Source organism: Bufo bufo, chromosome 8, assembly GCF_905171765.1.
Source record: "Bufo bufo chromosome 8, aBufBuf1.1, whole genome shotgun sequence".
NCBI classification, from domain to species: Eukaryota; Metazoa; Chordata; class Amphibia; order Anura; family Bufonidae; genus Bufo; species Bufo bufo.
Genome location: NC_053396.1, coordinates 22,129,047 through 22,156,623, shown reverse-complemented (window position 1 = coordinate 22,156,623; position 27,577 = coordinate 22,129,047). Strand labels below are relative to the sequence as shown.

The window sequence follows — 27,577 nt, the reverse complement described above, 5'->3', positions numbered from 1 at the left end:
AATCAAGCCTGGTGTACGGTAAATAACGCGTGTACTTTTAACAGCCACCAGCAGAGGGCGCCAGGTAACGCTTTTAAACCAACGATAAGTCCTCCACGTAGTAGACTCGCAGTGACTGGCTGTACTGTTGGCTTCCTCTTTATGGTGAGCACTTTCTGCTACCTGTGGGGATGATGGCTGCAGCGCTACAGTTGTATCCTTCCACGTGCGGACTGACTACTGCCTGATTGTAGTGACTGATATTTAGGGGATTAGTCGCTTGAATTGCTGCAGTGACGCCCCATCGCTCGGTAGTGTGCACAGCTTCTAGGGGGAAGTGGAGCGGCTATCCATTCAGACCTATCAGATGGCTGCTTTCATTTTCCTAACTGCCCCTGGGAAATGAGAGCTGGCATCTGATTGGTTGCCGGGGGAAGTGGAGCAGTTGTCCTTTGGGACCTATCAGGTGGCTGCTTTCATGTTCCTAACAGCCCCTGAGAAATGAGAGCTTACATCTGATTGGTTGCCATGGGCAGCTGCTCCAGTCTACCCTTGCAGTGGTTTTGAGGAGTCTGTCTGAGTGCAGGTGGTTGTGGCGCCGACGAGTTCTTCATATATGAAGATGGCGACTATTTCCAGACCAGAACACCGCCCTCTACATCATGGCGGCTGTGAGGGCTTCTTCATCGTAAAGGGATCATTTACTACAATATAGTAAGGTCTCCTTCAGACAGCCATGTTTTAATGTATGTAGTTTGACAGTAAGACCGTGACCCCCGCCCCCACCCCACGCATAGTTCCATCCAAGTTCGATCCACAGGTTAAGGGGGTTCTGACCACTGGGGCCCCCAACTATAAAAAGACCAGGGGCCTGTGCTGCCCTATTGTATAGCGTGGCGGACACATGAGGCTGAGCGCTTGTGCTGTATCTCCAGCATCTACCACTCCATTCAAACAGGGGCCCCAGCAGTCAGAGCCCTACCGATCGGACGTCCCTGTGGACGGGTAATACGTGTTATTGGGGCGACCCCTTTAAAGGGGATTTTCACGACTTATCAGCCCACCTTTAATCCTATCTTGTCTGCAGAGGAAAGTTTCCAATCGGCCGATCTGGAACCTGATCACGTTGGGCGCCTCGTTTCGGAAATCCTACATCCGTCGGCGTCACGTCCTTCAGTGTGAATACTGAGGGTCCGGTCAGTGCACAGGACGCGGGGGTGCGGTGAACCGGGCCAGAACTATTTGTGTCCCGAACACATGGGTAAATGAGGGGGGGGGGGGCAGTATTTTGCACCTGCACCAGGGAGACGAATAGTTCTGGACCTCCATGCCCAGGGCTGTGGAAATGACGTGCCCGTCCATGGACCGGACCTGGCGTTCTGACACATGGACACGATGTTGGCGGAGGCAGAATTTTCCAAAGAGGCGCGTCATGCGACTGGGCTCAAAAGTGGCCGATCCGCGCAACGTCGAGACGGTAAGTATATTGGAAACTTTCTCCTACAGGTAAGATATGATTAATAAAAGGGGTTCTCCAGGCTTCTGCTATGGATGACCTATCCTCAGGATAGGTAATCAATGTCAGATCGGCGGGGGTGCTGAGTGTAGGACCTCCTCTGTATGAGGCGGCGGCGCGTGCAGAAACCATTCACTTCAGTGGGTCTGCAAAATAAATTATTTCATCCGTTTTTTTGCGGATACGTGTTTTGCAGACTGCAAAATAAATATGGTCATGTGCATAAGCCCTAAGGATATGTTCACACCTGTGTAAGGCCAGGCTAAGTGGGAGGAGCTACAAACTAGCTAGATGATAGGGAAGTGTCTATGTAACTAGCTGGGTGGGAGGGGCTATACACTAGATGGGTGTGGTTTGGGGAGTGTCTATGTAGCTGGGTGGAAGGGGGGTATTAACTAGATGGGTGTGGTTAGGGGCAGTGATAGGGGAGTGTCTATGTAAATAGCAGGCTGGGAGGAGCTATAAACTGGGCGGGTGTTATTAGAGGGGATGCTGGCGCTGTAGCAGAGGAAGGAGAAGTGCATGATGGGTTTGGTTGGAGAAAGCAGCAGGAAGTGCTACATACAGGAGGGATTAGATTACATGGTGATCAGGGGAGTCCAGAGTGACAGAAAAAAGTATGGCGAAGATATAAATGAAGCAAGTTATTACATGAGCATGGTCAAACCATAGTAATCCTTTAAAAAAACTTTATTTTAAAAAGAAGCCTCTGATTCTTAAAGGGGTTGTCTCATCTCAGACAATGGGGGCATATCGCTAGGATATTCCCCCATTGTCTTATAGGTGCGGATCCCACCGCTATATTGAGAACAGAGACCTGAAAGTGGAGGTGGGCGCACTGCGCATGCACAGCTGCCCTCCATTCATTTTCTATGGGGCCGCCGCGCTGGCTCATGGAAGTGAATGGGAGGAGCGGTGGCCGGTCATGCGCGGTACGCTCCCATTCACTTCTATGGGAAGAGTCCTCCAGCCACCACTGAGCGGGTCTCACCGCTATCCTAGTGATATGCCCCTATTGTCTGTGATGAGACAACCCCTTTAAGAGGGTCTGCTCTTCCCCCTGAAACCTCACCATTGTCTGTGTCTGGCTTTGCAGTCTGTAAAGTTGCTTGGTTTAGGGCAGTGTTGGTGACGTACAGGATTACCCCCCTTCTTTTTTTTTTCCATAACCGCACTATAGCCAGCTTCACGTGCCTTTCCCCTGCTCCAGAGAAGCCCAGATCGCCCACCACTCATTGAGCCCCGACGCAGAACCAAGGAAGGGAGGCGTGAGCAAGACTCTGAGCGTCACAGACAACGTCCTCCATGTGTAAGTCGTCCCCTATAAAGGGCAGCTGAAGGCATCTGTGTTGGTCCCATGTTCACATGTGCCCTCATTGCTCAGAAATGACGTTGTAGTATATGCAAATGAGCGTCTAGGAGCAACGGGGGCGTTGCCTATACTCCTAAAGGCTCTGTTCTCTCTGCAACTGCCGCGTCTCCTGCACTTTGACAGGGTCAGGTGTGATGATGTTTTCACTGCTTCGACCTGTCAAAGTGCAGAGAGAGCTGCAGAGAGAGCAGAGCCTCTAGGTGTAACGGCAACGCCCCCGTTGCTCCTAGACTTATTTGTATATATATAAAAAAAAAATTCCAGCAATGCGGGAACATGGGACCAACACAGACGCCTTCAGCTGCCAAGTGCACATGTAACAGGTCAGCCAGTGTCATAGGTACAAAACTGCTGACAGATGCCCTTTAAGGCCACCTGTACATGTTGCAGAATACGTGCGTATCCCAGTCCAGAAACACCGCAGTGTAGTACAGTACCAGCAAAGTGTATGGCGATTAACAAACCTCATTTACGCCTTGGGGACATTTTTCTGTGCGGAAAGTGACCTGCCGTGTGGATTTCCAAATCTCCAGCATGTCAATTATGTTTGCGGTTTTTAGCTGTGGATTTCACCCTTTTCAAATGAATCTGCGGCAAAACCGCTTTTAAAAAATAGTGTGGATTTTGGTGCATATGTGGTGCAGAGAAGCACAGAAATCTCACAAAAATTCATGCAGATCTTGTGTTTGTGACAATCTTTAATCCCCTGCCCGGCGCGCTTCTCTAGTCAGGCCTGAAGTCAGGGGGGCAGCGGCCTCCTTGCTTCAAGTAGTGGTAACCACGCCCCCTTCCCTGCCCATTCGCTGTGATTGACAGCGCTTATGCACGACAGTTCGGCTGGCTTTGCCGAACTGCCGGCTGTCAGTTGCAGGGAAGGGGGCGTGGTTACCGTTACTTGACGCAAGGAGGCCGCTGCCCCCCTGACTTCAGGCCTGACTAGAGAAGCGCGCCAGGCAGGGGATAAAAGATTGTTTTTACAGCTTCTGCTTAACTACCTGCAGGAGGAAAATGATCGTTACAAACACGCTGCTGGCTACTCTCAGGTACTGCTGCCGGCTTAGGATGTTTTTAGGAGGTGACAGGTTCCCTTTAAGGGGGAACTCCATCTCAGTTCATCTTCTCACTCGTCTATTTAACGTGGCAACCTGGGACCCCAGTGACCGCCATAAACGTTTAGCAGCTGAGGCCACCTGTACCCTGCGGGGATATGTGTATACTGTGCTGGGTGTAACGCCCCTTGCTTTACTTCTGTAGACAGTGGCGAGCAGACGAAGCTCGTATCCTCCGGGTGTCTGTCAGCTCCTTCCTGGAACACCTCTCCCTCGTGGTGCAGACAATGGACAGATTTGGACCAGCGCTGCCGGACCCCTGACTGATGACGTCCTGAAGACCTTTACATCCTTTTGTGGGATAGGTAACGCCTGTATACCGGACCGGACTATTCATGCTGCATTATATTACTGCACTAATCTCTTTGTGGTCTGTTTTATACAAAATAAATGTCTTCCGGACAATAGATTGTACCCGAGGTAATCAGACTTTATTTTATTAAAGATACACTATGAATACAATACTTTAAAGGATCACTCCGGACAAACTGATACTGTGTTATGCCAGTGGGACCCCGATAGAGAAATTGTCATGCTCCACCTGCCCTAAAGGCAATGTGGATTATTCGATTTGTCTAGAGTGCCTTCCCCCCCCCCCCCCCCAATTGATCTCTCTCCCCCACACACACCTTAAAGAAGAACTCCCATAAAACTAATGCTTGAGATGTTCTGCTTTGCTCTTCCCTAACATTCTGACTAAGGCTAGAGCTACAAGGCCTTAAAGGGGTTCTGCAGTTTGTTTAAACTGATGATCTATCCTTTGGATAGATCATCAGCATCTGATCGGCGGGGGTCCGACACCCGGGACCCCCGCCGATCAGCTGTTTGAGAAGGCAGCAGCGCTCCTGCAGCGCCGCGGCCTTCTCACTGTTTACCGCCGGCCCAGTGACGTCACGACTAGTATCAACTCGCCTGGGCGGGGCTAAGCTCTGTTCACTTGAATGGAACTTAGCCCCGCCCAGGTCAGTTGATACTAGTCGTGACGTCACTGGGCCTGCGGTAAACAGTGAGAAGGCCGCGGCGCTACTGGAGCGCCGCTGCCTTCTCAAACAGCTGATCAGTGGGGGTCCCGGGTGTCGGACCCCTGCCGGTCAGATGCTGATGATCTATCCAAAGGATAGATCATCAATTTAAACAAACTGCAGAACCTCTTTAAAAGGGTTCTCTGGGCTTTTACCATTGATGACCTATCCTCCCACCCGCTTTCCAAGGACAGCGTTGTACATAGTATAGTGGCGGTGCTTGGTATTACAGCTCAGTCCCATTTACTTGAATGGGGCTGAGCTACAACTAGGCCATGTGACCAACGTACAGTGATGTCATTGGCCTAGGAAGAGGCCGCAGCACAGGCCTCTTCTAACAGCTGATCGACAGGTCCCACCACTGGGTCTCACAGCAGTCTAGAGCTGGGCTGGCCAACCTGAGGCCCTCCAGCTGTTGTAAAACTACAACTCCCAGCATGCCCAGACTGCCTTCAGCTATCAGCCTACAGCAGGGCATGGTGGGAGTTGTAGTTTTACAGCAGCTGGAGAGCCGCAGGTTTGCCATCCCTGGTCTAGAGCAAGGAGGTCCCCCCAACCCGTCTACATGACCACTGACTTCTACATCCAGGCTGCGATGGAATCCAGGGTTATGGACACTGGAGCTTGCTGCACCACCCTGTTTTAATAATCCAGTGGCTATCTGGAAGGGGGTGGGGGGGGACTTCTTTAGGAAGCTGCAAGTCCAGGAGGGTCAACCCACATCTATTAGACATACACTACTAGAAAGTAAAAAAATATATATATATAATGCAGCTAAAAAACTAGTGGTGCTTGGTCAATGATGACACAACCGGCAGCTCCATCATCAGATCTCTTCCCCCATTAAGAACATCTGGGACTGGAGGGGGCGAAGGATCTACCATGTACGGCACTACACCCACCTTGGCTGACCTAGGGCTCCAAGATGAAAGAGCTTTGAGGCCATCCAGCATCTGTATGACTGGTACCATACCAGAGGAGCAATGGGAGATGCCACCCAGTATTAATGTGACCCTGCTGCAGAACCCCAAAAAGAGGGGGCACCACCTTGGTTGTGTTATCATTGACCATGCACCGCCAGCAGCTTAGGCTACTTTCACACTCGCTTTTGGTGCGGATCCGTCATTGATCTGCACAGACGGATCCGTTCAGATAATACAACCGTCTGCATCCGTTCAGAACGGATCCGTTTGTATTATCTGTAACATGGCCAAGACGGATCCATCTTGAACACCACTGAAAGTCAATGGAGGACGGATCCGTTTTTTCTATTGTGTCAGAGAAAACAGATCCGTCCCCATTGACTTACATTCTGTGCCAGGACGGATCCGTTTGGCTCAGTTTCATCAGACGGACACCAAAACGCTGCAAGCAGCCTCCAAAGCGGAATGGAGACGGAACGGAGGCAAACTGGTGCATTCTGAGCGGATCCTTTTCCATTCAGAATGCATTGGGGCTGAACTGATCCGTTTTGGACGCTTGTGAGAGCCCTGAACGGATCTGACAAACGGAAACCAAAACGCCAGTGTGAAAGTAGCCTTATACGTTGTCAATCTCAGCTCAGTCACATTAAGGTTTTCAGGTGTTTTCTTTTTTTTCATTTTCCGGTACTGTATATAACACATGCTCTGAATACACCATACATGATGAGAATACATCTTTAGGCCTCGTTCACAATTCCGTTTTTCACTGACAGCACACGTACCCATTGATTTTAGGCCTCCATGTCCATGAAAAAAAAACAAAAAACAGTTCGTCTTTCATCCGTGAAGGATCCGTGTTTGGTCCATGTGTCCGTTTCCTACCAATGGTCCATAAAAAAACCGACCAAACACGGATGTCGTCCATGTAGTGAAAAACAGAAATGTGAACGAGGCGTGTGGTATCGGCATTTTCTGTGGACAGCACACGCACCCATTGATGTTAATGTGTTTGTTCACTCATCAATATTTCTATACCGTGAGGCGGACCAAACGCGCCGATTTAAGTCTGTGAAAACCAGGCGCTTGGCTGGTGTCCTATCAGTGACTACATTTGAGGAGGCGGTCCTATCAGTGATTGACAGATCTCTCTGCATGGACAGTCCTAGAGGGAAGGCTGTCAGTCACTGAAAGGACCAAAGCCCAGCACTGATCTAAATGAATGAAATACCAGTTATACTGAATCTTTTTCCTGTTAAAGGGCTTCTGTCACCTCACTAAACTCATATTTTTATTTTTTTTGTGTACTTGCCATATTGCCATACATTATGTTATTAATAATTTTCGTTTAGTAGATTTAGCAAAAAGCGTACTTTTATGATATGCTAATTACCTTTCTACCAGCAAGTAGGGCGTCTACTTGCTGGTAACAGCCGCAGAAAACCGCCCCCTCCTCCCGTTGACTGACAGGGCCAGCCGCGATCTCCTCCTCCGGCCAGCCCTGTCAGCATTTCAAAAATCGCGCGCCTGTGTCTTCTCTTTCGGTGACGTCATCGGCGCAGGCGCACTGAGGGAGTGCTGAGGAGGCGAGCCTCCTTATCTCAGAGAGCGCCTGCGCCGAATCAACACAGGCGCGCGATTTTTGAAATGCTGACAGGGTAATTAGCATATCATAAAAGTACGTTTTTTGCTAAATCTACTGAACGAAAATTATTAATATCAATGTATGGCAGGATAGGGATTATAAGTCCACAAAAAAAAATAAAAAATTTGTTTAGTGGGGTGACAGAAGCCCTTTAAACTATACATTAATCTACTCTGCTCCTCCTGCTCTATAACCCGCTGTCTGTAGGGGACAATGCATTTTCACAATAACAGGTTCCTAAAACCTACAACTCCTGTGTCCTCATTACAACCCTCCCCGTCTATTCTCGTCTTCTGGCTTTAAAGGGGTCCTCTCACTTCAACAAATGGCATTTATTATGTAGGCAGAGTGAATACGAGACACTAATGTATTGTGATTGTCCATGTTGCCTCCTTTGCTGGCTGGATTCATTTTTCCATCACATTATACACTGCTCGTTTCCATGGTTACGACCACCCTGCAATCCAGCAGTGCACTTGCACACTATAAGAAAAGGCAACCAGTCAGATGTTTGCACTCTTCATCCAATATACACACAGAACTGCTTCTATTCATGAGAGTTTAATGTGGATTCAGTCCATACAATGCCCCCGTGACCCACGGAAGAAGTGCCACGGGGAGTCGTGCAGCCGCAGGTCTCTGGTTTATTAATTCATCCACTGATTATTCAGAAAAGAAATAAGCTACTAAGATCAGTTTTGGGATTTTAATCAACATAACGGGCACATGACAAGTTCTCTGTTCACAAGCTGACCAGGCCTGGGATAGAGGGTTCAGTTTATAAACCACATGATTTTAAAGGGGGCATTCTAGCCTAAGGCCTCATGCACATGACCGGTCTGCAAACCACGGATTCACAAAAAAACAGAAGCCGCCCATGTGCCTTCCGTAATTTGCGGAACGGAAAGGGCGGCCCATTGTAGAGATGCCTATTCTTGTCTGCAAAACGGACAAGAATAGGACAGGCTATATTTTTTTTGCAGGGCCTTGGAACAGAGCAACGGATGCGGACATCGCACGGAGTGAATGGGTCCGCACCCGAGCCGCAAAAACTGCGGTTTGGATGCAGACCCGAAAAACGGTTGTGTGCATGAGGCCTAAATCATTTACCATTTTTCCTGAGTAATAAAGCTCTAACCTTATTTACGTTTCATTTTATACGTAAAGTGCTGTTTAAGGCTACTTTCACACTTGCGTTGTTGTTTTCCGGTATTTAGATCCGGCAAAGGATCTCAATACCAGGAAGAAAAAAAAACTATTTCCGTTTAGTCCTCATGCATTCTGAATAGAAAGAGATCCGTTCAAGATGCGTCAGGACGTCTTCCGTTCTGTAAGCATTCAGTTTTGTGACCAAACGCAAAACTGCTGCAAGCTGCGGTTTTGTGTCCGGTCATAAAAACGGATCCGGCGCTGAAAACAATGTAAGTCAATGGTGACAGATCCGTTTTTTTTTTTTATGGGAGTTACCCATTGACTTTCAATGTATTTAGTGACGGATCCGTTTTGATTTCACACAACCGCATCCTAACGGAACGGACGCATCCTGATGTGCAAAATCAAAACGGATCCTAATTCTGGTATCGAGATCCTCTGCCGGATCCCAATATCGAAATTAAAAACGCAAGTGTGAAAGTAGCCTTAGGGCTTATGCACACAACCGTGGTTTGGTGCCGCATTTTTTGCTGGTTGGATGCAGACCCATTCACTTCAACGGGGCCGCAAAAGATGCGGACAGCACTCAGTGTGCTGTCCGCATCCGTTGCTCTGTTCCGTGGCCCCGCAAAAATTATGTCATGTCCTATTTTTGTCCGTTTTGCGGACAAGAATAGGCATTTCTATAAAGGGCCGTCCGTTCCGCAAATTGCAGAAGGCACACGGGAGGCATACCGTATTTTGCGGATCCGCAACTTGCAGGACGGCATGGTCGTGTGAACGAGCCCTTAAGCTGTGACTGAAAATACAGCAGGAAAAAAATAAAAATAAACCCTATGGTTTATGGAGGAAAAGCCAGCGGACTTCACCCTCTCCATTGCATAGGGCGAAATCCGCAGAATAAATCCGCACCGGTCAATTCATGCAGCATTATGTCAGTGTAATTCAATAGATTCCAGGTCTCGCAGGGGGACACAGAATTATAAATCATTATAATGCTGTGCAATCCTGTCCGAGTGGGACCTCACGCTGCTGGTCTAAGGCTGGGTTCACACTTGAGCGTTTTACAGCGCGTTCAAACGCGCTGTAAAACGCTCAACACATGAAAACCAATGCTTCCCTATGGCCCTGGTTCTCACTTGAGCGTTTTACAGCGCGTTTGAACGCGCTGAAAAACGCCCTACGCTCAAACAAGTTCTTGAGCTTCTTTGGGGCGTTTTGACGCGCGTTTGTGGCCATAGGACACTGCAGTCAATCACACAAACGCGCGTTTACTATTGCAAAAAACGCGCGTTAAACGCGCATATCAAATACGCTCAGGTCTGAACCCAGCCTAAAGGTTCACATACTTTTGCCACTTAAATGTAATATTGGATGATTTTCCTTAATAAATAAATAATATTCTTGACTCATGTGTCTGATTTGGTTATCTTTATGTACTTTCAGGACTTGTGTGAAAATCTGATGTCGTTTTAGGTCAAATTTATGCAGAAAATTCTGAAGGATTCACAAACTTTCAAACGCCACTGTAGATGGCGTGCAGGTGAACACTGAAGAGGCGTCTTGTCGCCACAGAGTGTAGGGACCCCACTTGAAAGACATGATTGATGCAAGTAAGATACACAGAGTTTTACTTCATTCATTCCTTATTTAACCCTTTAATGACCAGGCCTGAAAAGGTCTTAAGGACCATTTTTTATGGTTAAGCATGTGGTGGTTTAACGGACCTAATTTTAAAAAATTTATTGGACTACCAAAGTAATTTTTTTCAACTATTTTTTATTTATTTTTAAACAGGACAACTGGAACTTTTTATTAATGTTTTACAGATTTTTTTTTTTTTTTACTTTTTTGTTATATTTGGGGAAAACTGCAAAAACTGTTGTGTGTTGGTAGTTTTGATATAGTATAGTTTTGCGTGCACATGGTGACTTTCGATTGATGTGGGCATATTTTTTTTTTTATTTGTACTTGATTATATTTTTTTACTTATTTTTTAAGTATATTTTTGCCATATAATATGTCCCCCAATAAGTTATTAAAGGGCATCTGTCAGCAGTTTTGTGCCTATGACACTGTCTGACCTGTTACATGTGCACTTGGCAGCTGAAGGCATCTGTGTTGGTCCCATGTTTATATGTGTCCTTAATACAAATGTACCGCGCAGCCAGCCTTAAAGGGGTTTTCACTTCACATACAATGGGGGCATATTGCTAGGATATGCCTCCATTGTCTGATAGAGGCTGGGACCCGCACCTACATCGAGAATAAGGCGGGGAAATGAATAGAGGGCGCACTGCGCATGTGCAGCCACCCTCTATTTATTTCAATGGGGCCGCCGAAAATAGCCGAGCACTGGCTCGGCTATTTCCATCTGCCCCATAAAAATGAATGGGAGCAGGGGCCGCACGTGCGCAGTGCGCTCCCATTCACTTGTATGGGAGCACTGTGCCGGCTCAGGAGAACGTGGTGCCTGCCATGTTCTCTAACCAATATTAGGCTGCGCAGTAGCACAGCCTAGTATTGGAAAATAACAAATTCTGGTATCAGAACAATCCAGTATCGAACGTTCGATACCCGGTGCAACCCTAGGTTTAATATATGCAGCGGCTCTGCTCTCTCTGCAATGGCTGCGTCCTCTGCACGTTGATTGACAGGGCCAGGCAGTGAAAACATCATCGGTCCTGTCAACCAAAGTGCAGAGAGAGCAGCGTCTCTAGGTGTAACGGTGACGCCCCCGTTGCTCCTAGACGCTCATTTGCATATATTAAAACTTCATTTTTCTCAGCAATGCGGACACATATGAACATGGGACCAACACAGATGTCTTCAGCTGCCAAGCGCACATGTAACAGGTCAGCCAGTGTCATAGGGACAAATCCGCCCTTTAAAAGGCCTCTGGGGCACACTTACATTTTTTTTGCACGTTTCCAAAGGAGCTCTGGTTACAGGGGGGAAACAACTCCCTGCAGGCGCACTGTACACAGGCAGAGCTCCTCATGGCAGCTCTGCCTGAGACCCCCGGCTGTCACATGATCACCAGGTCCAATAGAGCATAACTGTTTTCTCTATTCATTGCAAAGCGTTCTGGAAAGGAGAAGGCAGAAGTGGTAACAAACTGCTCCAGTTCTCAGTCTTCCCAGCCGTCACTGACAGGAACCTAATCCCACGCCATACACGTACGGCGCTCTGGATTAAATCCCGGCACTAGGGATGAGCGAACTTGTGTTTAAGTTTGGTGTACAAGGTTCGGGTTATCTAAGAATTCAGTTATGGATTCCGCTACCACGGACCATACGCCGAACTTGAAAACACAAGTTCGCTCAACACTACCCGGCACCAAGCTCTGTACATGTACGGTGCTTGGTCGCTATCAGGTTAATATCTCTGTTACTGGGATTTATACAGTCACTATCTATGTACAATAATAATACTGTAGAAAGAGAGCAGTTGTCTCCCATAGACCATAGAACCGGGACATCCGCTCTCTGTATCAGGGGTGGACCCGCTTTCTTCACCATAGGGCGACAGTCAATTCACAAGCAGCTTAAAAAATGTCATCATCACATATGTCCAAATATACATCGAAGGCCTCGCGGTTACAGTTCCCTTCTGGCGTGAAAACGTATTTGTGAAACGTTCCATCCACACAGACGGCTGCGGAAGAAAAAACAAAAAACGGTCAGGCATAGTCTTTCCTGGGGCGAGGCTGGAAGGGCAGTGAAATCGCTCACCTATGACTGAATTGACATTCTTAGAAGTGTTTTTGCCAAAAGCACAAATGCAGGCGGACTCTGCAGGCACGGTGAAACTGGCCAGACTCCACTGCGAATCCACGTACTGACCGATCATGGGACCAACTTTACCCACTCGTGCCAACCTGGATCACAGTGAGAGATTGAAATAATTATTTAACAGTAAACGTGTTAGTGAGTCCCAAACCGTAGAGTAACACATCTGCCCACCGGTAAGCAAAGCTGCATTTTCATACAATACATGATCGGGCCTAATTTATCAAATATAGGGCAGTTTTCTGGCATGAAAAAGCCGCAATAGGCGCATGGACTGTCGGATGCTGTGCCTAATTTATGACGAGGCGTACAAATCACCATAAATTGGGCAGCCTCTGGCAATGTATTTGGTTAGCATAGGCCGGCATACACCGCTGCTCTATGATAAACTTGTCATGATATGTAATATCAAAAGCATACTGGCCCCGGTGTAACGTCACATTACCCTACGACGGTTTAGGGAAATCTCACAGCGGAGTTCAGCTGGACACCGGGACACTGCGCATGCGCCGGAGAGCCTCACCAGCCTTAGAGTAGGGAAAAATTACGGCCCAGTGCGCAAGCTAACATCCATCCAATCTCCCCGCCTGCGCAGTGTGGGGGTAGGGAGATCTGATGACCATTTTTTCTGTTAATATATATATTACAGAAAAAATGGTCATCAGATCTGCCTACCCCCACACTGCGCAGGCGAGGAGATCGGATGGATGTTCTGTAGTTAGCCGCGCTTGCGCATTGGGCCGTAATTTTTCCCTACTCTAAGGCTGGTGAGGCTTTCCAGCGCATGCGCAGTGTCCAGCTGAACTCCGCTGTGATATTTTCCTAAACCAGCGTTTTGCGCATGCGCAGATCTGCGCAACTCCGGCACGCCTCCTCGCGTCATTTCCAGTGCGACCGGAAGTTACGAGGTAGGGAAATCTCACGAAGTAGGGTAATGTAACGTTACACCGGCAAGCAATGTAATCGCAGCGGTCTCCTCTGCTAGCGAGCAGGCGATTTCCTGGAGGGAATGCTTCCCTCCCGACATTTGTCTGCCACATCTGGCTGTGTAATACAGCTTTAAGGCCTTTTTGTCAGTGACTGGAAGCCAAACCCAGGATTGGAGCCTCCACAGACATAAGGTACAAGGGAAAGATCTGCACCTGGTGATGGAAATCACTGACTGTGTGAATAAGGAATAAGAGGTTGCATTTGAAATGCCCTTTTAATGCATGTATATGTGTCTACTAGGCATGAGCGAATTTCATATTTTGAAGTTCGTGTTGTGGTATTTACTGAATTGCGTTATGGATTCCGTTACCACGGACCATAACGCAATTCCATGACTGAATGCATAACGGAATGCCTTTGGAGGCATTCCGTTATAATAGAAGTCTATCGGCTGCATAACTGATCCGTCCGGTTTACGTTATGCTGGAGTCCTTGCACAATATGGCACAGTGCTGTGAAGATAAATCACTTGCAGCGTGGTCACGATGACTGGATCAAACGGTTAACCACGTGCATCAGGTAGAGTGGTGGGCGCACGTCATGAAAAGCAGGCAAGGATAGATCAAACCTGACACTTTCAGTGCGTTACTGAGACAATTCTAGCCAAGACTGATCTATCACATGACACCTTTCCCACTGGGAAAACCTAAAGTGAACTTAATGGCAGATTTCAAAATGGCGGCTGTATAAGTTTCCACCACCAAATAATGCAGCCTCCCTCCCAATTAATACTTTCACACATTGGAAGGAAATCACATTGTATGATTTTTAAAGAATTTCTTTGTCTTGCACGGCTGAACATAAGTATTTGAACACCTGAGAAACAGCAAGAATTCTGGCTCTCAAAGACCTGTTATTACTGCGCCTTTAAAAAGTCCACCTCTACTCCACTCATTAATCTAACTTAGTAGCACCTGTCTGAGCTCTTTAAAGACCCCTGTCCACCCCACAGTCAGTCAGACGCCAACTACTACCATGGGTAAGACCAAAGAGCGGTCAAAAGACACCAGAGACAAAATGGTGGACCTCCACAAGGCTGGAAAGGACTACGGGGCAATGGCCAAGCAGCTTGGTGAAAATAGATCAACTGTTGGAGCAATTAGTAGAAAATGGAAGAGGCTGAAGACGACTGTCAGTCCTCGGACTGGGGCTCCAAGCAAAATCTCACCTCGTGGGGTATCACTGATGATAAGAAAGGTAAGGACTCAGCCCAGAACTACAAGGGAGGAGCTGGTCAATGACATGAAGAGAGCTGGGACCACAGTTTCAGAGGTCACTGTCGGTAGAACACTACGCCGTCATGGTTTCAGATCATGCATTGCACGGAAGGTTCCCCTGCTCAAGTCATCACATGTCCAGGCCCGTCTGAAGTTTGCCAATGACCATCTGGATGATCCAGAGGAGGCCGGGGAGAAAGTCATGTGGTCAGATGAGACCAAAGTAGAACTTTTTGGTCTAAACTTCACTCGTGTTTGGAGGAAAAAGAAGGATGAGTTGCATCCCAAGAACACCATCCCTACTGTGAAGCATGGGGGGGTAACATCATGTTTTGGGGGTGCTTTTCTGCGAAGGGGAGAGGACGACTGCACTGTATTAAGGAGAGGATGAATGGGGCCATTTATTGTGAGATTTTGAGTAACAACCTCCTTCCCTCAGTCAGAGCATTGAAGATGGGTCGTGGCCGGGCCTTCCAACATGACAACGACCCGAAGCACACAGCCAGGATAACCAAGGAGCGGCTCCGTAAGAAGCATATCAAGGTTCTGGAGTGGCCTAGCCAGTCTCCAGACACAAATCCAACAGAACATCTTTGGAGGCAGCTGAAACTCTGTGTTGCTCGGCAACAGCCCCGAAACCTGACAGATCTACAGGAGATCTGTGTGGAGGAGTGGGACAAAATCCCTCCAGAGTGTGCAAACCTGGTCCAGAACTGCAGGAGACGTTTGACCTCTGTAACTGCAAACAAAGGCTTCTGGACCAAATACTAACACGGATCTCCTCAGGTGTTCAGATGCTTCTGTTCAGCCGTGCAAGACAAAGACATTCTTTAAAAATCATACAATGTGATTTCCTGAATTAGTATTTTTTTATTCTGTCTCTCAGAGCGGGAACGCCCCTACAATGTGAATGTCAGACCCCGACATGATCTCTAAGTGGGAGAACTTGCAAAATCGCAGGGTGTTCAAATACTTCTGTATGAATCTGCACGAGATACCTGTCTATACAATCACCCTTGCATATATTACATTGCATACTGTATTTAAATGTTTGCTGAAATTGTTGCAAGTCCGGGATTTCTCGGTGATCCCGAGGATGCTGTAGGATTGGAATTTTACACACACTAAGTCTGATACATACGCAGAACGACGGTTCAGCTTCGTGTCCTTCAGAGCAAAGATGTGCACTGTTCCTTTGTCACTGGAACTACACAGAAAGGAGCTGTCATGGCTGAAATTGATGCTGGGGAGAGAGGAAATCTGAATGTACCGGATTTGTAGTATTTTACAGGATACTATATTTACTACTGATTACCTATCCTCTGGCTAGGTAATCCGTATCTGATTTGTGGGGGTCCGACACCGCTGCCCTACTCCATGTGATGTCACATTCATCGTTCACATGCTCTAGGTGCAGCTCGGCCCCATAGAAGTGAATGGGGCTGAGCTGCGATACCAAACACAGCCACTATACAATGTACGGCGCTGCTCTTGGTTAGCAGGAAAAAGGAAGCTGTGCTACTACAAGCGCCAGTGCCTTCTCAAACAGCTGATCAGCGTTGGTCTCGGGTGTCGGACCCCCCACCAGTCAGATACTGATGACCTATCGAGGATAGGTCATCAGTATGTAAGTCTTGGAAAACCCTTATTGACATCAGTGTAAGGCTCCATTCAGACGTCCGCAAATGTGTCCGCATTCGTTCCGCAAAATGCGGACCCATTCATTTTCTATGGGGACGGAATGGATGCGGACAGCACACAGTGTGCTGTCAGCATCCGCATTTGCGGAGCGCGGCCCCGATCTTCAGGTCCGCAGCTCCACAAAAGATAGAACAGGTCCTATTCTTGTCCGCAGCTTGCGGACAAGAATAGCTATTCTTATAGGGGTGCCGGGCGGGTGTGTGTTGCGGATCCGCAACACACCACGGACGTGTGAATGGAGCCTAACACGACAAAGATCCAAGGGATGTCACAACTGAAGAGAATTGTAATATATCTCACTCACCCCTGACCCAATATCATCCGTACCCACCGTCCTGGGCATGACTTACCAGTAGAGAGTGGCTGGGTCTGTACCGCGTCTCAGTTCGACTAGCTGCTCCCTGGTCTGGGTGTCAAAGAGCCGTATCAAGGTGCCTTTACGCGAGGCGGAGGCCACCAGGGTACCCTGCTGATTGACCGCCACACAGCCTAATTCACTTTGATGGGCGTTTATCGTGAATGGGGCAGATGAGCTCCCGGGCTTGGCATTACACAGATCCTATAAGTAGAGGAGGTACTTAGATAATGTGATATAATGCTACAGAAAAATCTCTTAACGTTAGAAGTGGACTCACCACTAGCTGTAAGCTGCCACATTTGTGGCCTGGAAAGATTAACAACTGCTTCTCCAAACTGGGGCAGAGATCGCACAGACCTGGAGGGAGAGAGACCAGAGGGCGATGAATAGAAAATATCAGTAAAGAAGAGTAGTAGTACGGAGCCAGAGGCGTTCTGTGCGCCATCATGTAGTGAGGAACCTAGAAGTAATACCGCCATAATATGTCATCTGCTGGAGAAATCTCAAGGAAGGCATCCATAGATGCCGTATTACAGCAGGAAGATTATGTCCGAGCAGTAACTCTTCCCTTTCAAGACGTCACACAACCATGAAGAGGAGGGCTTGTATCACAATTCAGAATTTAAAAATGCTACACATTACATCCGAAAACTGCAGCTTCATATGTTGTTCTTTGCGAACCTGAGAAGGGAAATCGGAGGCCTATGGAAGGTGACAAGAACTGTACCATGTGCTGTAACCCTAGCAGGAGCTGATGAGACTCCCTCCACCTAATGTGTCAGCGCTGATGAGAGGGCGGTTATCGCAGGATGGACAACGCCAGGAATCACTCTTTGCTTGCGTGCGAGAGGTACTAGGTTCTCCGAGCGAGTGTGACCACCGACACTGGACAGATTAGATGGCAGTTCTGACGCTGAAGCCAGTGATGTATTGTCGATGTGACATCACCGCTGCAACCAAGTAAATGACGACCAGCAGTGCTGAAACAAGGAGGGATTTAAAGGGGGTTGTCCAGTTTTCTGATCCTGATAACCAATTTTCAGGATGGGTTATCAATACCAAATTGCTGGAGGCTGCCGAGAGTTAGACGCCTACTGATCGGCTGTATGAAGGGGCTGCAGCACTCTTGCGCCCCCTTCAATATTTACCTGCAAGCTGTTGACACTGTATCGGCAGTGCAGTGCAATTACAGCTTTTGAATGCGAGAGAAGGCTGCGATGACTGCACCACTGCTACAATGTTGATTTGTCGATGGCTTGAAGGTAAATGTTCTAGAGGACGCAGCTGGGAGCCAGACACCTGCTGATCCGATATTGATGACCTATCCGGAGGACAGGTCATCAGTATCAGAAAAGTGGATAACCCCTTTAACAGGTAAGTCCAAGGTCTTATTATTCTATACAATTCGCCCCCTTTAACCATTTTTATTTAAACTGAAGAAGCGGTGGGCACACATGCATGCTGCCACTCCATTTTACTCTATGGGAACAAATGTTCTGCTATCTTGGAAAGGAATGGAGCGGCAGCATGCATGTGTGACCCCCACTCCATTCAAGTGGGGGAATACAGGGACTCTGTTCTCGTGATTGGCGGAGGGTGAGGTGGTCAGGGGATAAGTGCCTGTAGTGGGACAAACCATAACGCAGTACTCTGTTATTCCGACATCAACTCAAGCCAAATCTAAAATAAATAGAAGTGTGAACAGAGCCTTAATGGTTTCACGTGCTATTTTAGCTTCCATATTACCTCTGCAACACCTAACCCCCCCCCCCCCCCCCCTTAGGCCTCTTTCAGACGGGCGTTGCAGGAAAAGGTGCGGGTGCGTTGCGGGAACACGCGCAATTGTTCAGCGCGAGTGCAAAACATTGTAATGCGTTTTGCACTCGCGTGAGAAAAATCACGCATGTTTGGTACCCAAACCCGAACTTCTTCACAGAAGTTCAGGCTTGGGATCGGTGTTCTGTAGATTATACACTGCTCAAAAAAATAAAGGGAACACAAAAATAACACATCCTAGATCTGAATTAATTAAATATTCTTCTGAAATACTTTGTTCTTTACATAGTTGAATGTGCTGACAACAAAATCACACAAAAATAAAAAAATGGAAATGAAATTTTTCAACCCATGGAGGTCGGGATTTGGAGTCACACTCAAAATTAAAGTGGAGAAACACACTACAGGCTGATCCAACTTTGATGTAATGTCCTTAAAACAAGTCAAAATGAGGCTCAGTAGTGTGTGTGGCCTCCACGTGCCTGTATGACCTCCCTACAATGCCTGTGCATGCTCCTGATGAGGTGGCGGACGGTCTCCTGAGGAATCTCCTCCCAGACCTGGACTAAAGCATCTGCCAACTCCTGGACAGTCCGTGGTGCAATGTGACGTTGGTGGATAGAGTGAGACATGATGTCCCAGATGTGCTCAATTGGATTCAGGTCTGGGGAACGGGCGGGCCAGTCCATAGCATCAATGCCTTCGTCTTGCAGGAACTGCTGACACACTCCAGCCACATGAGGTCTAGCATTGTCTTGCATTAGGAGGAACCCAGGGCCAACCGCACCAGCATATGGTCTCACAAGGGGTCTGAGGATCTCATCTCGGTACCTAATGGCAGTCAGGCTACCTCTGGCGAGCACATGGAAGGCTGTGCGGCCCTCCAAAGAAATGCCACCCCACACCATTACTGACCCAATGCCAAACCGGTCATGCTGGAGGATGTTGCAGGCAGCAGAACATTCTCCAAGGCGTCTCCAGACTCTGTCACATGTGCTCAGTGTGAACCTGCTTTCATCTGTGAAGAGCACAGGGCGCCAGTGGCGAATTTGCCAATCTTGGTGTTCTCTGGCAAATGCCAAACGTCCTGCACGGTGTTGGGCTGTAAGCACAACCCCCACCTGTGGACGTTGGGCCCTCATATCACCCTCATGGAGTCTGTTTCTGACCGTTTGAGCAGACACATGCACATTTGTGGCCTGCTGGAGGTCATTTTGCAGGGCTCTGGCAGTGCTCCTCCTGTTCCTCCTTGCACAAAGGCGGAGGTAGCGGTCCTGCTGCTGGGTTGTTGCCCTCCTACGGCCTCCTCCACGTCTCCTGATGTACTGGCCTGTCTCCTGGTAGCGCCTCCATGCTCTGGACACTTCGCTGACAGACACAGCTAACCTTCTTGCCACAGCTCGCATTGATGTGCCATCCTGGATAAGCTGCACTACCTGAGCCACTTGTGTGGGTTGTAGACTCCGTCTCATGCTACCACTAGAGTGAAAGCACCGTCAGCATTCAAAAGTGACCAAAACATCAGCCAGGCAGCATAGGAACTGAGAAGTGGTCTGTGGTCACCACCTGCAGAACCACTCCTTTATTGGGGGTGTCTTGCTAATTGCCTATAATTTCCACCTGTTGTCTATCCCATTTGCACAACAGCATGTGAAATTGATTGTCACTCAGTGTTGCTTCCTAAGTGGACAGTTTGATTTCACAGAAGTGTGATTGACTTGGAGTTACATTGTGTTGTTTAAGTGTTCCCTTTATTTTTTTGAGCAGTGTATTATTTTCCCTTATAACATGGTCACCACAGGTCCTGTTCAGCAAAGAAGGAGACAGACGAGAAGCCGGCAGCGCGATCAAGTGGACTAAGGTGAGACTAAGGTGAGTTAAATATTTTTTTTATTTTTTTTTAACCCCTCCAGCGCTATTTTACTATGCATTCTGTATTCAGAATGCTATTATTTTCCCTTATAACCATGTTTATAAGGGAAAATAATAATGATCGGGTCTCCATCCCGATCGTCTCCTAGCAACCGTGCGTAAAAATCGCACCGCATCCGCACTTGCTTGCGATTTTCACGCAACCCCATTCACTTCTATGGGGCCTGCATTGCGCAGAATATAGAGCTTTCTGCGATTTTCACGCAACGCACAAGTGATGCGTGAAAATCACCTCACGCATCGCATCCGCGTGGAATACTCGCCCGTGTGAAAGGGGCCTTAGTCCTTCTGGACCAAACTTAAGGAGGATTTACACAGGACGATTCTTAGCCGATTGTTGGGAAGGAAGCGTTCCTTCCCGACAGTCGGCTGCTCGTTCAGTGAAGGAGACTGTGTATTTACATGCAGCGATCTCCTTCACTGTATGAGCACGGGGGATGGCTATAGCGATCCCTCATCCTCATACAGAATCATGGCTTCTGAGCAGCAGATCGCTGTTTAGACCATACAATCTGCTGCCCACAAGCCATGATCAGTGGTGCCTGCACGAATGACAAGATCACCCCATGAACGAGTGAAACGCTCGTTCATCGGTGGCACATTTACATGGGCAGATTGTAGAGAACGACAATCTGGACAATTAAATGCAGCTTTATACTGAATCACCATAGGGTTCTATGGTGGTCTCCGTTGTGGTCAGCAGAACTGCAGGGGGTGGGAGGGATACTGGTCTTGCAGCTGTAAAACAGACTACAATGCATCAATAGTATCTGGGTGATACTTTATATGTATAGGAAGCCATTACCTTTAGGGTTGTCTCTTGTATCAAACTCGAAGAGTTTAGTCGGGTTATCTGGGAAGGAGTAGACATAAATCCGGTTTTTCAATACGATGACAATCCTGTAATACGTGAATGCATATTGTTAGTTAATGCCGAAAAGCCCTATTACACGGGCAGATAGAGGAGCCGATTGTCGGGAGAGAAGCGTTCCCTAGAGGAGCAGACCGCTGCTATTATATGCAGAGATCGCTAATGCATCGCTTATTCCTATACTGTCTAATTGTTTACCGGCAGCAGAGCGTGTGCTCGTTCATCGTGTATTCGGCGGCAGTATTACACTGCCAGATGATCATTAGAGATCATCTTAGGCTACTTTCACACTCGCGTTTGGTGCGGATCATTCATGGATCTGCACAAACGCATCCGTTCAGAACGGTTTCGTTTGTATTATCTTATTATCTGTAACATAGCCAAGACGGATCCGTCTTGAACACCATTGAAAGTCAATAGAAAACGGATTCGTCCTCCATTGTGCCAGATTGTGTCATAGGAAACGGATCCGTCCCCATTCTCTCCGTTTTGGACCGCCTGTGAGAGCCCTGAACGGATCTCACAAATGGAAAGCCAAAACGCCAGTGTGAAAGTAGCCTAAGCAATAATCTCCCCGTGTAACAGAGCCTTAAGCCTGCCCAAGCTGCTCCCTGCATACCCAGAAGAAAAGGCAGTGCAGAGAACAATGGTCTGGATAACGGATACAGGTCCCTGTACTACTCTATAGACAGAGGTTGCGCTCCATTTGTTTAAACCATAGCACCCCTTGACGTTGTCTCCAGGTACACATGTGACTATCACCGTGCTAGCGATCAGAAGGGCAGAATTAGGCTACATGCACACGACTGTTCCGTTTTTTACGGAACGGGGGCGGCCCATTGTAGACATGCCTATTCTTGTCCGCAAAACAGACAAGAATAGGACATGCTATATTTTTTTTGCGGGGTCACGGAACAGAGCAACGGATGCGGACAGCGCATGGAGTGCTGTCCGCATCTTTTGCGGCCGCATTGAAGTGAATGTGTGTTCTTTCGGTGGTGAATGTGTGTTCCCTTTAACTGTTTACTTAGAATAGGCATTTTTTTTCAACTCCCACAGAGTTGCATAATAAATAAATTCCATGCCGAGAGCACGCTGTGTTTTGCCAACAATACAAAAAAAACACAACACACAAACTCGACACCAAAAATGCCATGTAGCGACATTCACTATAGACCTGGAATGCGCAACCTGCGGCCCTCCAGCTGTTGCAAAACTACAACTCCCAGCATGCCTGGACAGCCCACAGCTATTAATCTACAGCAGGGCATGGTGGGAGTTGGTTGGGCATCCCTGCTATAGACTAACATTTAGCTGCATGAAAAATAAAAATAAACTATTGATAGGATATGCAATAAATGTCCACTAGTGAATGGCGAGTAAGACATGCATGTGCAGCCACCCCTCCAATCATGGGACTTCTGAAAATAGCGAGTACACTGGCTCAGCTATTTTAGGAAGTCCTCGATCAGTAAGTGGAGCGGGCGACGTGCACATCCACGGCGGGGGCTTGTTCCCGATTCGGGAATGGGTCTCAGCACCTACTGGACATTTATGGCATATCCTATTGATGTGCCATAAATGACTACACGGGGCTATAAAAGAGTTTTCCTAGTTTTTAATAATAAGGGGCTAACCTCAGGATAGGCCATCAATATCTGATCCGAAACCCTGCTCCCCTGCCGATTAGCTGTTCCGGAGTAGCAGCGGCACCAGAACTACAATGCTGGGTCCATTGTGTAGTGGACGGAGCTGGTTACTACAATGGCCGCGATACTACACAGTAAATAGAGCCTTCTGCTTCCATCCTCGTCCAATATATAGCTAAAGGCACCACTGGCTGCCCAAAACAGCTAATCCTAGGTGTTCTGGGCATTGGACCCCCACAGATCAGATATTGATGAGGGAATCAATATTAAAATTCTAGAAAACACCTTTAAAGGGGCTGTGTCCTCTCAGACATTGCTGGGATATAGCACCAATGTCAGAGAGGTGCGGGTCCCACCTTCAAAACCTGTTCCTGTCTCCAAAAAGTAAAGGAGAGCACAAGACGCACTCCTTACAATGTCAGAAGCCAGATCGGTGGACTCACTTGTCCGTCCGCAGTCGTACCCCGAGCACGGGTTTGGTGAACGTGAACTCCAGCACCAGCTTGTCTTTGCCGTCCCGCGAGTCGTCCCAGATCAGCACTACTCAAGAACAAGGAGATATGAGAAGCTCATCCTGAGCCGGAGCTGCTACCGGAGTAAGAAGTAATTACCTGAGATATCGGAGAATTTGGGGTTACTCCCGCCGCCCACCAGTGCCAGCAGGTTACATCGGTGCAGCATTTCCACCTGCCCGACGCTGCCCACCTGCTCTGCGTCTGGTCAGAAGAAATACAATGGTGGTCAGTGACTGCCAACCCGGAATAAAAGGATTTTACGTCTTATTTTTGGGTCTAAAAAGGTAGACACCCGGTGGAGGTGTGGATGAAAACCGGAAGTGGCTTTACCCCAATTAGCAATGCTGTAATAAGACGCACAGTTTATACAGAAGAAACACGTGAAATCAATGTGTTTCACCCTGAAAATTCATTTTTTTTTTTAATTATAACATTATAAAAACATGGAAAAGACGCGGTACAGCTGCATGCGGATTTCAAAAAGAGGAGCGTGATCGGCCTCTAAGTGTGAAGGTGAAAAGAAATCGGCTATGAAGGCGGACATCTCCCCTGCACCGGCTTCTATGTAATACACTGCCCACTAGGCCCGTCAGAGCGGCTCTCCATTCTGGCTCATAGGTAGGGATGAGCGGATCGACTTCGGCTCATCTGAGCCAATACATTCTAATACTGTACGGAGCACTCGCGTCGTACAGTATTGAAACGTAGTTCTATGCGAATCGACTTCGGATGAGATTCGCTCATCCCTACTCATAGGAGTCCTGAAGAGGGACTTCCCCCTACATGACGTTCAGGTTTCTTGCTCCCCCACTGGCTGGGGTCCTTTTAAAAGGACTCTATCGCCACATACCTGCAAATAACGCGCGCTGGTCAGCTGATTGGAGTATACTCTCCCATCTTGATAGGTGCCCACAATAATAGATTATGCAAATGAGCCGCTTGGTGCAACCAGGGCATTGCCGTTGCACCTGAAGCTCCACTCACTTTGTGTGCCTCCACCTCGCTGAAATCTTAAGGGGGGGGGGGCATTCGCCTCTTTGATTGGCGCATGCGCAGGACAGTACTGCAATTCGCTGGGTGGATGGAACCTGTGACTGCCCAGTACAAGTGTGATTACGTCTAAACTCCCTGACCCAGAGCGGGGGTAGAAAACGTGCAGCCGGCACAGAAAGTGAATGGAGCTTCGGGTGCAACGGCAACACCTGCGTTGCCTCAAAAGGTAATTTGCATAAACGAAAAAAGCCTCATTTCTTGGAAATGGGGACACCAATCAAGATGGGACTGATCAGCTGACAAGCGCAGGAGAATTTGCAGGTATGTGTTGAGCCGGTGACAAGTTCCCTTTAAGGCTCCATTTGCAAGCTGCTGGATTTTTGGCAATTCTGGAGTCATGGCAATGGCTGCACTGGCACACGGCGGTCTTTGGTCGTGTCCAAGATTTGTAGTGTAGCCCCAGCTTAAAATACAAGGACCACAACAGGTAGGTGCAAGGTGGTGGTTATGCTATGCTTGGCTGACGCGGTCATACGACATCACTACGTCGATAATTCTAGGAACCAGGAAAAAACACGACATAAGGGTCCATTCACACGTCCGTAGTGCATGGCGGATCCGCAATACACCCGGCCGGCACCCCCATAGAACTGCAATTGCGGACAAAAATAGGACATGTTCTGTTTTTTTCCGGAGCCGCGGACCGGAAGATCGGGGCCGCGCTCCGGAAATGCGGGTGCGGAGAGCACATAGTGTGCTCTCCGCATCCGTTCCTGCCCCATTGAGAACGAATGGGTCCGCAACCGTTCCGGATATTGCGGAACGGATGCGGACCCATTCCACGGACGTGTGAATAGACCCTTAACCTCCAGTCTCACAGTCTGCTTTACTTACCCAGGTGTCCTTTCTCCATCAGAGGCTCAATGTTAAAGATCCGCACTCCTGTCTCCATGGCACAGCAGAAGCAGCCTGATAAAGGGAGGAAAAAATAATGAAAAACCATTCCTTCTCACATCACACACTGATCGGAGAAGAAAAGCCAGTATTAAACCTGCTGCTGCGCGGTGAAAGCGTTTAACTTCACAGCCCACAGGGATCCATCTGGTCAGAGAGCCACCTTAAAGGGCATCTGTCAGCAGTTTAGTACCTATGACACTGGCTGACCTGATGGCAGCTGAAGACATCTGTGTTGGTCCCATGTTCATATATGCCCACATTGCTGAGAAAAATTAAGTTTTAATATATGCAAATGAGCCTTTAGGAGCAACGTGGGCGTTACCATTACTCCTAGAGGCTCTGCTTTAGCTGCAACTGCCGCGCCCTCTGCACTTTGACAGGTGTGATGATGTTTACGCTGCCTGGTCCTGTCAATTCTCTCAAGTGCAGAGGAAGTGGAGTCTCTAGGTGTAATGGCAACGCCCCCGTTGCTCCTAGAGTCTCATTTGCATATATGAAAACATAATTTTTCTCAGCAATGCAGGCACATAGGAACATGGGACCAACACAGACGCCTTCAGCTGCCAAGCGCACATGTAACAGGTCAGCCAGTGTCATAGGTACAAAACTGCTGACAGATGCCCTTTAAAGGGGTTGTGTGAGAATGACAATTATCCCCCATGCACAGGGTAGTTGATAAGTGTCTGATCGGTGAACGGTCGACCATGGGGTCCCTTTATCGATCACAATAATGGGGTCCTATATATCCCCCCCTTTGACTGCCTCTCCATTCACAGTCTATGGGACTGGCCAAGCGCTGTACTCGGGTATCTGGGCAGTCTCATAGAGAGGAATGGAGCGGCAGCATACATGCATGCTCAGCCAGCCGCCCCATTATAGTGATGCGGGGGTCCCGACTCCCAGCAGACACCGCACTGACCTCAATGGGGGTACTATCCCAACCACACACCAGTCAGTAACCCTTTCAACACATTAGAGCCAATGAACGTGGTCAGACGACTACCCCTGACCCACGCAGAAGTCCTCAAGGCGGTATGGTTGATACACAGCAGATGGCGGCACAATCTTTAATACCCCCCTATGGGTCAGTCGTCTCTGCACAGACATACAGCCCTTTCTCTAGGTCTCTACTTCCCTCTTAAGGGGTTAAAAACACCAAATGAAGGCTATCAGCAGACGCCATGATGGGTGATGACCCTGCCCCCCGATGGCCACTCACTGACGTCACTTACTCTGGTCTTGGTTGAACCGGAGGCCATTGACTCCGCGCTGCTGGGACATGGCGGACACAGGAACACCGCAGCTGTAAGGAGAGAGAGAGGGGATTATGTGGTGACAGAGACGGCCAGAGCCCTCGTCCCGGGCGGAAGCCTCCCGCCATCTACCTGCCTTTGCGGGTGACAGCCGCTTTGTTTTCGAGACCGCACTTCCGTGTTTACATGCTCAGAGCCGCCGCAGGGCGGAAGTGACGCACGCAAACACCCTGCGCCATCTTTGATGAGGGAACTGATTAGAATAGCAACCATGGCGCTGAGCGCAACTCCAGCTGCTGTTGTACCACAAGTCCCAGCACACCTTTGCTTGGCTCTGCTTCCTCCACAGGATTCCTCAGCTTCAGCTATATTACAATGCCTGTCACTTGGCAGTAGAATTATGGCTAGGTAGGGACATGCTTCCTCACTACTTGATGTGTAAATATAATGTGATGCAGTGTATTTACAGATATTTTAAATACACTGCATTATATAGAGATATATATATTAATATTATTTATATCTATAAATACACTGCATCACACAGTGTGCGATGATCCTGAATCAGACTCCAGAGCTGCACTCACAGTTCTGCAGGCTTCATTATAGAGATCTCCAACCATTCCATGCAATCTCAATGACTGTACAAAGGTGATTTCTACAGTTAGTGTGATCTTTACAGCCAGTCACATGATAGAGCTGGCAAAACGGTCCTGCTTCATGATAGCAGTTCTGTTGACAGGCGTGTTAAAGGCTACTTTCACACTCGCGTTCGGTGCGGATCGGTCATGGATCTGCACAGACGGATCCGTTCAGATAACACAGCCGCCTGAATCCGTTCAGAACGGATCCGTTTGTA

At 48.2% G+C, this 27,577-nt stretch overlaps 2 protein-coding genes across 4 annotated transcripts; one reads left to right on the top strand and one right to left on the bottom strand.

The window, feature by feature from the left end:
- Positions 1-4,390, top strand: LAGE3 (L antigen family member 3). The gene is made up of 3 exons (XM_040442050.1): positions 1-193; positions 2,676-2,804; positions 4,122-4,390. The coding sequence occupies exons 1-3, from the start codon at positions 171-173 to the stop codon at positions 4,237-4,239; spliced, it is 270 nt and encodes an 89-aa protein (XP_040297984.1). The 5' UTR covers positions 1-170; the 3' UTR covers positions 4,240-4,390.
- Positions 4,391-7,699: 3,309 nt separating this feature from the next.
- Positions 7,700-26,926, bottom strand: WDR45 (WD repeat domain 45). 3 transcript variants are annotated; one of them, XR_005780709.1, is made up of 12 exons: positions 26,855-26,926; positions 26,698-26,768; positions 25,403-25,477; positions 23,612-23,716; positions 23,444-23,540; positions 21,286-21,380; positions 17,050-17,129; positions 16,765-16,973; positions 15,855-15,956; positions 12,450-12,595; positions 11,629-12,372; positions 7,700-7,719 (listed from the first exon to the last, which is right to left on the bottom strand). XR_005780709.1 is itself a non-coding variant. In XM_040442048.1 (11 exons), the coding sequence occupies exons 2-11, from the start codon at positions 26,744-26,746 to the stop codon at positions 12,263-12,265; spliced, it is 1,068 nt and encodes a 355-aa protein (XP_040297982.1). In that variant the 5' UTR covers positions 26,747-26,768; positions 26,855-26,926; the 3' UTR covers positions 11,557-12,262. The 3 variants fall into 3 exon arrangements, 2 of the variants coding, with proteins under 2 accessions (XP_040297982.1, XP_040297983.1); XM_040442048.1 differs by lacking the exon at positions 7,700-7,719 and having other exon boundaries at positions 11,557-12,372; XM_040442049.1 differs by lacking the exon at positions 7,700-7,719 and having other exon boundaries at positions 11,557-12,372; positions 26,851-26,923.
- Positions 26,927-27,577: the final 651 nt, after the last annotated feature.